This window comes from Micromys minutus (assembly GCF_963924665.1).
Source record: "Micromys minutus genome assembly, chromosome: 10".
NCBI lineage: Eukaryota > Metazoa > Chordata > Mammalia > Rodentia > Muridae > Micromys > Micromys minutus.
This window is the reverse complement of record NC_137979.1, coordinates 43,124,002-43,139,077: the sequence shown is the minus strand read 5'-3', so window position 1 is coordinate 43,139,077 and position 15,076 is coordinate 43,124,002. Positions and strand designations below refer to the sequence as shown.

The following is a 15,076-nucleotide window of genomic DNA, read 5'->3' as shown; positions in this document are numbered from 1 at the left end:
CACAATATAAATTGTGAATGCACACAGGAACATGGAGATACTTGGAAAGATAAAGGCCTGGCAGGAGATGTATCTGAGTTGGTAGAATGCTTACCTAGCAAGCATGAAGCCTTGGTTTGACTCACAGTACCCTGCCATATCCCAGACTTCACAGGTAGAAACAGGAAGGTCCCAAGTTCATTTGAGAATATGAAGTGAGTCTGAGGTCGCCCAAGGTATATCAGAGGACATGAATTCAACCCTCCAACTTGAAAGAAGGGCTGGCTCACTCTAGCCATTTTCCTGTCACGGATCAATGAAGTGTCTCAGGCCAGTCTGCAGAGCCAGCCCAAGTAGCAGGTTAGAGCTTCTGACTACACTAACCTGTTGGAAGGTGTGTGCGCCTGGGAAGGAGGGCAGTCCCTAAAGCTGCTTGGATCGCGGTGTAGCTGAAGTCCTGGTTTTTGTCCTGTTTTGTTTTCCCCTTGAGTATTAAAATGTTCTCTCTTTCTCTCTCTCTCTCTCTCTCTCTCTCTCTCTCTCTCTCTCTCTCTCTCTCTCTCTCTCTGTCCTAGAATCCCAGATGAAGCTATGGAAATTAGCATTCTGTTCCAAATATACTGAGGCACATTTGCTTTAGGGGTTGAAATGATGGTTTTTAATAAGCTGACTCCAGGCACCTGTCACCAGTAATGGAAATTTTTGCCTGGGAATATAGATCGATTCTTGTTAAAAGATCATGAGGTAATAAATTTCCCACCACTCAACTGAGCTTCAGAATCAGGACTCTGAAGAACAAATCTCATCTTCTGCTGCTAACCCTGCGACCCCTGGTCCCTGCCAACCCTGACCTCTGACCTCTGACCTCAATCGGCAGCCCCTTCGTTGCGTTTGCCTTTTAGGGGAGCTTGGGGGGAATTTACTGAGGCTTAGGTAGAAGACAAAGGTGCCCAGGACTGGAGGAAGGACCTCAGCTGAGTGCAGTGATATCCTGCTGTCTGCAAATCCAGGGGATGATGAAGTCATTAAGGCTTCAAAACAAACTCAACACAGAAACCCAAGTCCATGTAACCAGCTCCTCTGTGGTGAAGACTTCTGTCTCCTAAATCTGACAGCTCTGGAAAACCAAAATTGGTGTACAGTGATTTTTTTGCAAAACCACCCAGTTATTGGGGTTAAATAATAGCTACTGTATAATGCAGACTTTCTCTAGTAATTGAGCCAATTTAGGTACCAAAAGACATGTTCAAGAGCAGTCATAGAGGCAGTGAGGTGCTAGCAAGCTCATATACCGTGTACAGCAATGGTAATTTAGGAGGCTTTTTTTTTTTTTTTCTTTTCTTTTCTTTTTCTGTTTCAAGACAGGATTTTTTTCTGTGCAACCAGGATTGTCCTTAAACACACTCTGAGTGCAGACCAGGTTGGCTTCGAAGTCAGAGATCTACCTGCCTCTGCTAAAGGCATTCATCACCGCTGCCTTGTGGAGATTAAAAAAAAAAAAAAAAAAAAAAAAAAAAAGACAGGCAAAACAAAAGAATGTCAGTAGAAATCAGAATTGCTGATATCTCTGGAATATTATACTGGCAAGGGGCAGGCAGTAGGATTAGGGGCTAGGGAATGTTCTGGAATTTGTATGGAACTGTTATGTGGACAAACACTCAGGAGACTACACATTTAAAATTGATGTGTGCACACATGGGAGCTAGGGCTATAAGGTGATCCTGGGGGTTGAACCTAGACCCTCTCACATGCTAGGCAAGTGCTCTACCAGCTGAGCTGCCCCCACCAGACCCATCGATGTGTCTTTTTTCCCTTTTCAGTCATTTCTGATAGCCTTTCTTATAAAATAAAAAAAACCTCAGTTTCTCTTGACCCTTAATGAAAATGGAGTAAGGTGAGACACGGCTTTAAATCATCACCCCCTGATATGTGAAACAATTTTTACCTCTTAGCACCACAAAAATTAAGCCTGTGTTCTGTCTGCCACAAGGCTTCCCAAACCACAGGGGCCAGCAAAGTCGGCTCAGGCTTCAAGCCCTGCCCCAGTGCACTTGCTCTGGGTCGGAACTATCCTTGGGATACTATAAAGCGCATACGCGAAATGAACCAGCTGTATCTCTTCCTGAGGTGTGAACCAAGGGACTTAGGCATGTTAGGCAAGTTGTCTTCTGCCTGCCTGAACGGGAGCTCAGGTATAGTAGCTCATTGCTTATTCGTTTATGTAGATATACCGCCACTTTTCTTTCCCACCAAGTCAGCTCAGATGTCTTTAAATATTACAGTTGATCTTCTACCCGGCTTTTAAGCCTCCTCCACTTGCTAGGGTGCTCCAAGACGCAAGAGTGAAACTCCAATAAGCAAAGTCTGGCTGGAAACGTTTGTGGGCCCAGAAGTCAGGAGGTTGAAGGGGGAGGGGGTATGGGGGGGGAGCTGGGAGCTTCTCTACTTGATAAGGGTTAGCACTGGGAAGGGAATGGCTCCTGATCTCTTGATCTCCCCACCCTGCGTCCCTCCCTCCTTCCCTCTCTCCCTCCCTCCCTCCGTCTGTCCGTCCCTTCCTCCCTCTCTCCCTCTCTTCCTCTCTCCCTCTCTTTTCCCCTCTCCACTGTCAAATATTTACTTCTGGTAAATATTTTGGTCTCTAAGAAGCACAGATAACACCCTAGCAGGGGATGAGCCATCTCGTTTAGATTGATCGCCAGGCCTCGTTCACTTCCTCCACCAACTTCCGGCATTGCCCTCTTCCTATGTAAACAGACCCAGGCTTTCGGGCTCATTGAAAGAACGGAGTTTTAAAACCTGAGAAGCAAAAAGGAGCAACTCTGCGGCGAATTTTTGCCTCCAGGACACACAACTGTCACTGTGATCAAAACATGGAACATCTTCACTGAGCATTTCAGAAAGCGCCCCTTTGTGGTCTCCCAACACAAACCGAAACTTTGTAACCTAATCATTTCAAAGCATTCTGTTCCGGTGGGTTCAACTCTCATCTTCCCACCAAATGTACTAAGAGAACAATTTTCTTTCCGTGAATTACTTGTAAAATCCTAAAATCCATGTGGGGACTGGTCCACCTAGGAAGTTCCAGGCCAGCGGAGCTATATAGTGGATAGGTCTTAAAGAAAAGGAAAAACAAAAGACAAAAACAAAAAACAATCCAAATGCCCATCAACTAAACTTAAGATGCATTTGGGGGGGAGGAGTCAGGGCCTGGAGGATACCGAGGGAGCACTCTATCTCTGAGCTGCACTCCCTAGAAAAGATTTTTTTTTGATGGCACATCCACAGAATTAAATATTGCAAAATTATTAGAGCCAGGATTCTGAAACATATTTAGTGACACTGGGAAATGTTCCTAATTTTAAATTATATTTAAAGATCAAAATACGCAAGGTTATTAAAAATTCGATTTTGAACCACATTTATACACAGAATAATGAGCAACGAAAACACATCCGAGATAAACCTCTGAAAGCTTCGATGATGGGTAACGGGACGGCAGGTTATGAGATGGAAGTTTATGGGATGGTGGTTTATGAGATGGCAGCTTGTGAGATGGCAGGTTATGGGATGGCCTTTGTTTTCTTTATAGTATTTAATACTTCAGAAAGTACTGTCAAGTATCGAAAGTACTTGTACACCTGAAGTTAAGTATCGATAATACTGGACTGTGCATATGTGTTACCCTGTCAATCAAGAGGAAGAAAAGGCAGTTTTGAAGAACAGGCTGGACCTAAAGGACCATTAAAGAAATGGATTCCTTAAAGCCTGACAACACTTTTCATAAATATCACAAATTTTCAAAGAACTATTTGGAAACTGTAATAACCTGGGGTGTTTCTTGTGGCCTAAGGAACGCACGTTTTAAAGCAAGCTTGGAGGCACAGCACTGAAAGTCAGAGCAGAGGAAAAGGAGAGGAAAACTAGCTTTTAATAGTGGCTCCGAATTGTAATCCCTGGTACAGACAGAAGAAACGCCGGGATGTTTTATAAGAATTTTCCAATTGTGTGGTGGTGGGTGGATGGGAACTAGAGAATATGTCTTTATTTTTTTGTTTTCGTACTTTGACTCCCCCCCCCCCCGAATTAAGAAAGTTGTGGACATTTGCTACTTTGTGTGTGGTCTGAGTCTTCTGGGGAAACAACTTACGATATGGTCCCCTTTTTCCTCTAAACTGTTTCGGCGGAAATGGCTGTGCCCAACGCATAAACGCTTAACTTTGATAAACGTCCAAGCACCCAGTCAAGTGCCTAATTTAAGACACTTTAAAATTGTTTGTTTTGTTTTCCAATTGAACCACTTGTTACTCATCGAACTATGTCTCTTCCACAGCACGAGGCAGTAGGTAGTACGTTGAGAACCGAACAACAAATTGAAGTTGAAAAGCTTTTTTCCGAACCCTTCTCCCTCCAACACAACGTCACAATTAGGAGCTCCCCTCCGCCCCCGCCCAACTGGAATGAAACTACCGGCCTGGTTTCTTCAAAAGATAAAGGACGAACTACGAACTTGACCGAGTGTCTCTCCTCTCTCTACCCCCAACTCCCAAAGTCGAGACAAAGGGAGAGAGGATGGCTGAATTCTTTCCTGGGCCTAGAGGGCAGAAGATGAACATAACCAGGTCTTTATTCCAAACAATCTTCCGTAGGCAACTGGGAGAAAGCACCGTCCACATTGTCTCGATAATTCCCTTGGGTCACTTCCCTTTGGTCGGCAGGATCTGCCCCCTGGCAATTTTCTCTGGCTTTAAAAGGAAGGGCCAGAAGCTTTGCAAGAGTCGAGCAGATCTGGCGCCTCCTTAGCCGGCCTCGGGGATTTGTGGGGGTGCTCCTGGAAGAGATCCCACCCGGACGGAATCCCACCCTTCCCATCTCAGGCTGGCAGGCCAGCTCGGCTCTCCCTGCCCGCAGCTCGCCCGGGGCGGCCTTCTACCCCGCATTCTACATCCAGCAAACACCCCCTCACCCCGCCGTGGACATCCGCTCTCCTCGGGGTTCCAGGATCTGGAATTCCCAAAACAAAAATTAACACAACCAAACAAAACAGCCACAGCTACTACCAGCTTCTAAGGCCGCTCTCCAGTCCCCGGCCTCGGCTCTCAGCAGACCTCTGGGGGAAAAAAAGCACTTTTCCCGGGTACCCCGGCTGCAGTGACCGAGGTTCCCTTACGAGAGACCGGAGATGCCCCGTTGTCCGAGCTTCTGCCTCCAGCACCCGAGATGAAGAGCAAGCACCCGCGAGGCTCGGTGGTCGCTCTGCGGGCAGCGGGGACCTCCGCGGCCACAACAGGGGAAGCGAGGACAGAGCAGCAGGGTGACCCACCTCTGATTGCGCGCTAGCTGGAGCTGTTAATCCTTTTGTTACTTATGCACGTGTTTATCTTGATGGCGAGAAAAGATTCTAGGGGGCTGACTGCTTAACGCCAGTAAACTCCGGGGACTGGCGAGTGCTCGGGAACGAAAACGCTAGTCACGCGGAGCCTGAGGCTTCGGTCTCATTTGCTCTATGACCTCAACGAGGTTGGTTTTTTTTTTTTTTTTTAAACTCCGACCCCGTTCGTACTCCGGAAGACAAGGACCACAAGTCCCTTTAATAAAGCAACGCCCGATTTAGAAAGGCCAGGTCTCTGGCGCTCCAGGTCCTTCCACCCTTTTCCCCTCCACCCGCTCGGCCTTCTTGTCACACTCCCGAAGGGCTAAAGGAATGTTTACAACCTGACTCAAGTTCAATGACAAAATCCTGCTTGGAGGGGGAGGGGGAGCGAACTTCACCCACTGCACCAGACAAAGACTGACTCTGGTCTCTGGCAGGAAGTTGGGGTGTGTGTTCTAAGCTGGACTCGCCTAGGGTCGGGTAACTGAGGACCCTGGGGAAGGTCTGAACTATCTCCTGTCAGAAGCCTTAGGATTGCTCTGCAAATGCCTGAGAAGAATCAGTGTACGCGCTAAAGCGCCAGGTTCTTCCCTGGTTTCCAGCGCCCCCCCTTGAGATGTCCCTGACCTCTTTCCAGAGAGGGAGCTTCACACTAGACTCTCGCTAGGACTTACCTGTTCCTACTTCCTCTCTTGTGTTTTTCCCCGCGCATATTTTGTCTAGTTTTCGGATATTCCGAACATCTTTCCAGGCCCTCCTGGAACAGGGCCTCTCCGGGAGAAACCTCTCCAGATGCCAGCGTGTGTGCCTCACTCCTGAATCTCCATTTGTCATGACTGTAATATTTTGTAAATATGTCCCTCTGCCCCACTGCACAGAAAACAAAGAATGTAGTCATCAGCGCGCGCGGGGGGGGGGGGGAGGTGGTGGTGGAGGGGTGTCGCTGGCCCCAGAGTTGACAGAGAATCTAATCCAGATTAGGTTAAGGCATTGTATCCCCCAGGCCTCTTCTCCGACTTCCATCCCCAGTGAAAGTTTTGCAGGCACTAGGTCCTTGAAATAAAAACTTAGTTGAACTAAATGGTCACATGCATTTAACCCCGTTTCCCACACTCAGACAAACCTGCCCAGTCCCCACTGAGGCAGGGGCCAGGATGTTTGTAAAGCACCTGCCCTCTGTGATCTGGCATAGAAAGTTCCAGAGAACAGGTGCTTGTCACTGCCTAGGAGTAGTTGGTCAGGGGGTAGGTAAGAGACTGGGCAGCTGGTAAAGACCTGGAGCTTAGTTCAGAGAAGTCTCCTTTGGGTCCCCAGATCCTGCCATTAGATACAAATAAAGTGACTGGCACCACCATCTCTATTTCTTTATAAAGTGTCACTCAGTAATGAGTTTCAGGATAGAGGGCAATAGCTCTGAGGGACACTAGAAAAGGTGCCAGTTTGGGGAGGGCTGGATGTTTGCAAAGTGTCTGCAGCTGAACTTGCCCACCCAAACTTCAAGTCAGCAAGTTTGGGCTCTCAGGGAGTGACCTGCCCCACGATGGCTCTGGCTCTGCCCCGCTGTGATGAGACTCCTTCCAGTGGCTTGGGAGCCACCACAGGAACTTCTGAGAAGGCACTGAGGAGAGGAGGGGAGCCAGAGGCCCTGGGGGTAGCTGCAGTGTTCTGCCCTGGCTTTGTGTTAACATCCAGTCAGTTAGTAAACCATTATCCTTGTGGATTTTTGTCTAGCTTTCAACACAGGTACAAAACGTTTTTTAATAAAGCTGATAACATTAACCATATTTATTTATTTTTTTCTTGCCAGGATTCCATCTGGTCAAAGACAAACTTAAAGCCACACATCTGGGATTACTGACTGTGCCAACAAGCCTCTCCCTAGCCCAGACCAAGAATGTCCCCGCATACTTCGAAGCAATTCCTTTGTCACTTTTGGCCCAAATGCCTACCCATCTCTTCAAAGGCCATCAAGATACCCCTGACAGGTTGCCTCTGAGAGAACTTTTGAGGCTTTTTCCTCTTATTGCAGAGACTTCCAAAGTCCCCTGATTCTTGAGCAACTTTCCTGCAAGGCATCTAGAGGCAGACCCCAAGTTAATAATACATAAGAAACGCTGGGTTATAGAAAATGTTAGTTTACAGTTTTAGAGAGGAGAATCTCTTGCAAGTAGTAAAAACAGACAGAGAATAGGATGAAAAACACTCTTATCAGTCTGCAAGGGGGAGATGAGGATCCAGTTGCTTCCAGACCCTGAATTCTTCAAGCATCTGTCCAAAGATTTCAGCCTCCTACCACACCAATGTATGCTAGAGGAGGAACCCAAGAAATTGCTGCTCTGGGTCCTCTGATCCTTGCAAACTCTGGGGCCAGGCTGAATCCCCCCCACCCTGCCCTCCCCACGCGCGCGCGCACAATCAGTGGCTCAATACTATTACCCTGCAAGGCCAGAGAGAAGATTGGAATCTACTCTGCTCGCAGACCCAGGTCTGGGGTTATTTTGGGCAGCGGCTCCCCGGAGGTCTCTGGGTAATTCTGACAGTAAATACCAGTCCCAACTTGGCCTCTTTCTTTCTCAAGACTAGAAATGTGTGCTTTTCCCTTCTACCCCATCATCTTTCCCCGCTCTCCCCATAAAGCATTTAGCATTTAGTAGAGTGGGGGTGGGGGAGCGGAGACCACCAGCCTGGATCTTCAAGTTCAATGGCAAAGTCCCTGACTCCCACAGACTGGGCGCTCGAAGTTGTTGCTTTCCTCGCCCCATAATTCTGGGGACTACAGCATTCTTTTGCTGCCCCTCCTGTTTCAGGGGCAATTTAGGGAAGGGTAAGGGTAATGGTGGCATTCTTTCTTTCACGGCCTCGGACCATTCCGTGCCCTTCCCCCATACCCCATAACTAGTAGTCGTGAAAGGAAGACAGGCTGGCATCTGTTCCCCATTGGATGTTTTAAATCTCTCTTCCAGCCCTGGCCAGAGCCGGGAGGAAGGGGTGGGCGGCTCCTGGATTTTCACCCTGTCAAGCCCCTAAAGAGAATGTTCAGGTGGGTGCGCTTGTGGCTTAACGCCTTTCAAAACCAACCGAAACCTCTTTTACCCTTGTCTCTTCCACCGCAGCCGCCTGGGCGCTTTATGGAAGTTGACGGTAACGAGTTCGTTTATTTAATTGGAGATTGTAGCTCTGGGGTTTCTATTTGATGAGACTGGGATGGGGCGCGGTATCCCCCCCCCCAAAGAAACCTAATTAAAGTGCAGCACTTAGAACGTTGAATAAAGGGGAGGAGGGGAGCCGGGAACCCGCTCGGCGTTGGAGGAGGGGAGCCGGCAACCCTTCAGAGAGGAGGGGGAGCTGCCTTTGAGCAATCCGCAGTAGTAGAGTGTTCAGGAGAGGTGAAATAAATTTTCATTCCGCTGCAAACTCACCGGCGTTCTCCCACCTTCCCAGCCCCCGGAAGTGTTTGCCAGCAGGAGTAAAAGGCCGGAACTTGAAAGCCTGGGGGTCACCCTTTGCTTTGCTGTGGCTGGGACCTAGATTCAAAAGAGCTTCCGGAAATCCTGTCTACACACTTGGCCACAATCCACTCACTGGACCTCGAGAGGCCTATTATAGTCCACCTGCTTAGTTGTTAAAAGTGATATTGGTGCTGGGGACTTCGTAGACAGAAAAAGGTACATTCGGATTCATTTTCGGTTGCTGGCTAAAACTCTGAGCTGGAGGAACTGTTGGGGGTCGGAGAGCAGGGAAGGGTATACAGAAGGGCTCAGAGTAAAGTTATACCTTATTGATGAAAAAGCTCCCCAGTTATTTTCCGGAATCGATGTGTGTATCTGTATCGGGAATTGTATATCCTTTGATAATGCTGCCTGGAGTTGTGGTCACAGATTGTTTTAAGCAAGAAAGTAAAAAAGAAAGGGAGGGAGAGAGAAAGAAGGAAGAAAAAAGAAGAAGAGAATCCAGGTATCTCTTACTGAAAAGGAAATCACAGCTGGTGAGTCAGGGTTGACACAGGCATTTTGTTGTATTCTACACATAAAGAACTAAGCAATGTTGAGGTGGTTGGGTCGGTGGTGGCTGGGAATAATTCGCTTCGCAAAATGTGTTTGGGAAAAAAAAAAGAGTTCCCTAAAACGGCTTAATGCAAAATGAAATTTTTAAAAAACTTGCATTGTTTAGGTCCCATACAAATAAAAAAGAAAAAGAAGTAGAAAATCCGCCATGAGGTTCTGCTTAGGAAGATTAATTTATTATTCCGGTGGAACTAAGAGATGGATAGAAGGCAGCGAGCACCCGCGGCCTTGCTCTCCGACCCTTCCCGCCTGCTTCTTCTTCGCCCTTCCTGCCCTCCTCCGGGGCTTATCCAAGGCTAGACTGATACATCTGCTGAAATTCCAGGCGACATTCCCAGAACCTTCCAAACCCGAAGGCCAGGAGGTCCCCGGCTGTTGGAAACCCGAAGCTAGGGTACGGAGGAAGGGGAAGTAATTGGATGGAGGGCTTCGGCGGCAGGCTGGTTTCCTGAAATGGCAAATGTCTACCGGAAGGGGGAGCGCTTGTCTTCTTAATAGTTCAGAATGTTGGTGGCAGAATAAATCTCTAAAACCCCCAAATCTTTTGTCTGTTCTGAGATTAGTACCAATGGGAAATAGAGGAGCCCTGAAATTTTAGGCCCTTTAGAGCAGAATGGTAAATTTAGAGTCTGGGAGTCCAGAACTTTCACCGGCACAGGCCTCTCTCTATTTGGGCCATCTGTTCATTGAGACAATAGTCAATCTTATGACTGTTCCCCTTGCCCAAGTGGGGACCACACTCCACAGTGCCCCTACTTACTTACCTCACAGGCTTTCCACATTCCTATCTACGCTGAAGCCTCCCCCAGTAGTCAGGTCTGGGATGCTAGGAACAAAAGATTGAGAACCTCTGATTTCAAAAGTACCCCAAAGTGGCTTGGTGTGAGGAATGTGGAAAGCAGAGATTGACCTACTGAGTAGGGTTTCTGACCCAGGAGCTTGGGGGTTTAGGCTGGACCATGGGTGGGGGGAGTGATGTAAAGAAATTTCCAAGTGCAACGAATCTTGGTCTGAATCTCTGGGTCTCTGAGGGGTACACACATATTCTGCTGCCCAAGAAGTGGAGGTGTTGTCCTTTTCCTTCCTTTTCCCCAAATTAACAATCCTAAAATGTGGTTTCATTCATAACTCAGAATGGCCTGGAACTCATGATGTAGCCCAGCTAACCTCAGCTTAAACTTGCTGCAATTCTGCTCCTGCATCCCAAGGCTGGACTTAGAGTCATCCATCACCACATGTAATTGTGCCTTTTTGGTAAACATACCTTGAAGAATATGTGTAGCCCCACCCCCACCGCTGCTCAATCCTTCCTGGTGGAGAAGTCAGGGGGCTGGAATCCCACTGGACCACTGGTGGATAAACTAGAATCCCTTGGCTGCAGTGGCTTACCCTTGGTTTCTTGGAGAACCATAAACCCTTTTTAGAAAGAGAAAACTCACAAATACACTGGCCGCTACCTACCACTAAATGGTTACTCAACTCAAGGCAGCCACGTCAGTCCGGAGGCATCTCTGAACTTAAGGCATGGTGCTCCATCCCAGAGACTTACCAACCAGTCCAAGGCTTAGAATGGCTGATGTAAACTTGCTGGTTCTGCTGAACAGGACCCTGTAGATCTACCCCACAGTAGGTCCAAGAACATCAGGGAATGAGACCCTCTGTGCCTATCCCCTGGGGCCATTTCTGCAGATAGCCATTCTCCTCTGGGTTTCCCGTGATTTTTGTATTATGTCCTGGCTTGTGAAGAAGAGAAAAATGTTGGTACCCCTGAGTTTCTTTGATTCGGGGACCCAGGTGGTGAAAAGGGAAAGAAAAAGTCTGAGACCACGGTTGGAGTCCCAGGAGTCCCTCCATCCTAATCCTCTTTGCTTTTTCCAGTTGCTGTCATTTACATAAAAAATAATAAGGATAAAAGGCATCCCCTTCTTCCAGGCATGGAGGAGTTCCTCCATGTTAAAGAAAGGTAAGCAGGAAAAACAATGGGGAGCGAAGGGGCCAAACTCTAGTGAGTTTTCAAAAGCCCAAGGATAGGGCGAGACACTGTTCTCTCCTATAACTACCTGGCCTGGAAGAAGTCCTGACAAGGCTACATGTGACTATTACATGTGGCTCCTAAATGCCCAACAAACCCTAACCCAGTAGTGTCAGAACAACCAGGATAGCCCAAATTGATAATTTTCAAGAGAAGCAGAGTTTAAGAATGAACGTGCCCAAGTAATTGTCTTGCCAACTCTGAGTCCTTTCTTGGCATTCACTTCCTGGTGGTTCTGACCCAAGTTAGGCCACTACAAAATCTCAGCATGTGGGATGGGGCTTCCCACTTGGTATAGCCTAGGAGGTTGTCATGGAGGAGGGAGATCACAAGAAAAGGCAGGCCAGAAGGAGGGAGAAACACCCCCACCGAATTCTCTTCCCCCCCTTGACCACTAGAAGGGACACTGGGTATACATGGAAAGGGATCTGAGAGGAAAACTGTCCTACAAAAAGATCTTCTTCCAAATTTATTCACAATCAGTTCAACTCATGAAAGCAATTTCTAAGTGCTCATCAGAGCTCTAGATAGAAAATATGAGGCTAATTATCATGACAACTAGTACTGGTTATGAGATTACCACCACTGTCAGGATGAATGATTATGACTGGTACAGGTTCTTCGGAACCGTAATGGAGAGAGGACTGTAATTTCAGGCCTCCCACTCCTGATACATGCAGGATAGCCCCCGAGGAACAGTCCAGAGCTCAGTAGCCTGCTAAAGGTGTCATCTCTTGGGGTCCCTCAGCCGAGTCCTCTGCCAGTCCTGGCCCTGGCAGGCTCCCAATTCTCCAGGACAAGCCCTCTTCCCCCAGCCCACCCCCTCTGGTGCTCATGGGGTAGTGCTGGCCTTGACCTTGGCAAGAACCTTCTTCTCCTTGACCCGGCGGTTCTGAAACCAGATGGTAATCTGGCGTTCAGAGAGGCTGGTGGCTGCCGAGATCTTGCGCCTCTTGTCCTTGGTGATAAACTTGTTGGCCGCGTACTCTCGCTCCAGCTCCCGCAACTGCCCCTTGCTATAAGGAATGCGTTTTTTGCGGCCGCGGCGGAAGGCACAGCCGTCAGGGGGAGGGTGCTGGACACTGGGCTCTGTGTTGTGGAAAAGAGAGGGAAGAAAAGGCATCTCAGTCCCCTCTCTAGTGCCAAGCGCAGACCCAGGCCCTGCAAACCTCAGGGCTACGTCATCCTGCAGGCGCTTCCTGATCATCCTATGTGTGGGCCAAAGCACAGAGATATCCTAGAATCTGCCTGATTTTCACATCGCGCTGGCCACCCCCACCATCTTTGATCAGGAGTCTGCAAACACACCCACCCTCTCGGTTTTTTGTTCACAATCACACAGTCCACTTTCACATGTGTGTTCAGACTCTGCCACTCCTCCAAATTGGCAAATTATGTACATGAGAAAACAGGGTTATGTTCCTCACCCAACACACACACACACACACACACACACACACACACACACACACACACCCTTCAATACACCCTCAGTCAAAGAAAACGTAAATTTTCCTTTAGAAATTGATCTAAAAAAAGGAAGGGGTTGTATTCTCGAGGTGTTTTCCGATCCCACCCCTCAATGCCACCCTCAAAACCACTGGATTATGTCATTTTGGCCTTTGGGCAGAATTAGCCTGGGACTGTGCTGGGTAGGGACACTTTGGCCCTAATCAACAGCAGAGACCCAAGGCTCTCCCGACATATTGAAAGGCTGGCTCCAGAGCCTCCTGGAGAAGACAGGAAGGCTGGCAACCCTCAAGTTTCTGCTAGCACCCTACTGAGGTCCCTTATTCTGAGGCCCCCTGAGTCCTCCACCCGCCCCCCCCACAGCTGCCTGGACCCCCTACAAAGTCCTAATAAGCAACCAGGGATCCTCTCCTCGTGAGCCCCAAATCTCCCTTTCTCTCTTCTTCCTCCTTCCACGAAAGTGCCAGCGTAGCCCATGCTGAGCCAAGAGGAGCCAGAGGAGAAGTTACCTGCAAATGCTGCTTTCCAGAATGGACCTGGTGGGTTCTGTTCACCTTGGCAACACATCTGGCTGTTCCAGCCACCGGCCAGGGCCCAAGGCTGGTAACTGTCCACGGGAAGCAGAGAGTCGTGGCGTGGCTCCCCGGGGGTTCCCAGGGTCTGCACCACAGACACATCCAGGTAACTGGCCATAGGCTGGTAAGGTCCCGGGTAGCCCGGATAGAAGGCAAACTCGGTGGGACGGCTAGGATACTCCTCCCCAGGTGCAGGAGTTTCCGAAGGGTAGGTAGCCAGGGTGGCCGTCTGGGCACACGGTTTCAGTGAGCTCCTGGATACTCGGCAAGAGTAGTATCCGCCTCCAAAGTAGCCATAAGGCACAGGAGCTGGAGATGCCCCCTGGGGCACCCCAGGACAAGGGTGGCACTGCTTTGGTGGCTCTGCAGAGCCTGGCAAATCCAGGGGGGCATAGTTGACAGTCGGCATCAGCGTTGGAGCCGCGGGATGGCTAGCCAGTGGGGAGGAGTGGGCGACTAGATTCCGACCCCCTCCGGCTCCCAGCAAGCCATCGATATCCTTGGCCCCGTCCAAGGTGGCATAATTGCCGGGCTCCATGGGGCCAATGATCGGCTCATGGGGAGCCGAGGGTGGGGGTTCGAGGGGGCAGCAAGCTCTCTTTCCCCACCCAGGCCCGGGGAATCCTAAGCGTTTTAAATCGCTCCCAGCTCGCACGGCGCCTGCATTCGCCTGGCTGGGCCGTCTTGACGCAAGAGACGCAAGAGCCTAGGTACGAGCGCTGATTGGCTGTGGCCTGAGGAAGAGAGGCTCATAAAATCCACCCGCAGAAATTGCAGGGGGAGAAGGGACTGGGAGCCCAGCTCCGCCTCCTCTTCTCTCCCTCTCCACTTGCCTGTCTCTTTCTCTGTGTGTGTGCTGTCTCTGTCTTTCTCTGTACGTGTCTCTGTGTCTCTGTCTCTGCCTGCTATCTCTGTCGCTGACTCTGCCTTCCCTCCTCTCTCTCTCTCTCTCTCTCTCTCTCTCTCTCTCTCTCTCTCTCTCTCTCTCTCTCTCTCTCTTTCTCTCTCTCTCTGCCTGGCTCTCTGTCTTCTGCGCTTTGGCAGGTTTAACGAGAGAATAAAAAGCTCTCCCAATAAAGTGTCCATCTCCTGGGGATGAGGGGAATTGAGGGGGGCTGGGAGGCCACTTCGGGCTGCCTCAAAGGAGAATCCGGGAATGCTTCTGAGATGGGAATGAGAACTGTAGCATCAGGGAGCTCTTTGCTTGGCGTCTGGGTACTAGCAACCCTAGCTCATTGTAGACAACCCTTCCTGTCCCGAATACACTGAGCCCAGGGAAGTGCCTTCGAGGTCTGTCCCCCCAGGGATCCTGCCTTTTTCACCAAAAAGCTCTGGAGGACCCAATCGGGATGAGGCAGATCCAAGGGGCGGGGGTGGGGTGGGGGCGACACGAAGGAGCGCCGCCGAAAACGTGCAGTGTTTGGCCCAGGGAACGCAATGTCCGGACCTGAAGGGGAAATGGAGCCTCTATATGTCTGGGAAGGGGGTCTGGATTTCCGTTTAAGGGTGGAGAAAGAGAGACCAAGAGACATGGGGCTTGACTTGAAGGAATAGATTCAGTGTGGAAAAGAGGAAGGCCAGG

At 49.4% G+C, this 15,076-nt stretch overlaps 1 protein-coding gene across 1 annotated transcript; it reads right to left on the bottom strand.

Moving 5' to 3' along the window:
* Positions 1-12,281: 12,281 nt before the first annotated feature.
* HOXB13 (homeobox B13) lies at positions 12,282-14,032 on the bottom strand (the record flags this gene model as incomplete). The annotated part of the gene is made up of 2 exons (XM_080922937.1): positions 12,282-12,538; positions 13,429-14,032. The coding sequence occupies 2 exons, from the start codon at positions 14,030-14,032 to the stop codon at positions 12,282-12,284; spliced, it is 861 nt and encodes a 286-aa protein (XP_080779063.1).
* Positions 14,033-15,076: the final 1,044 nt, after the last annotated feature.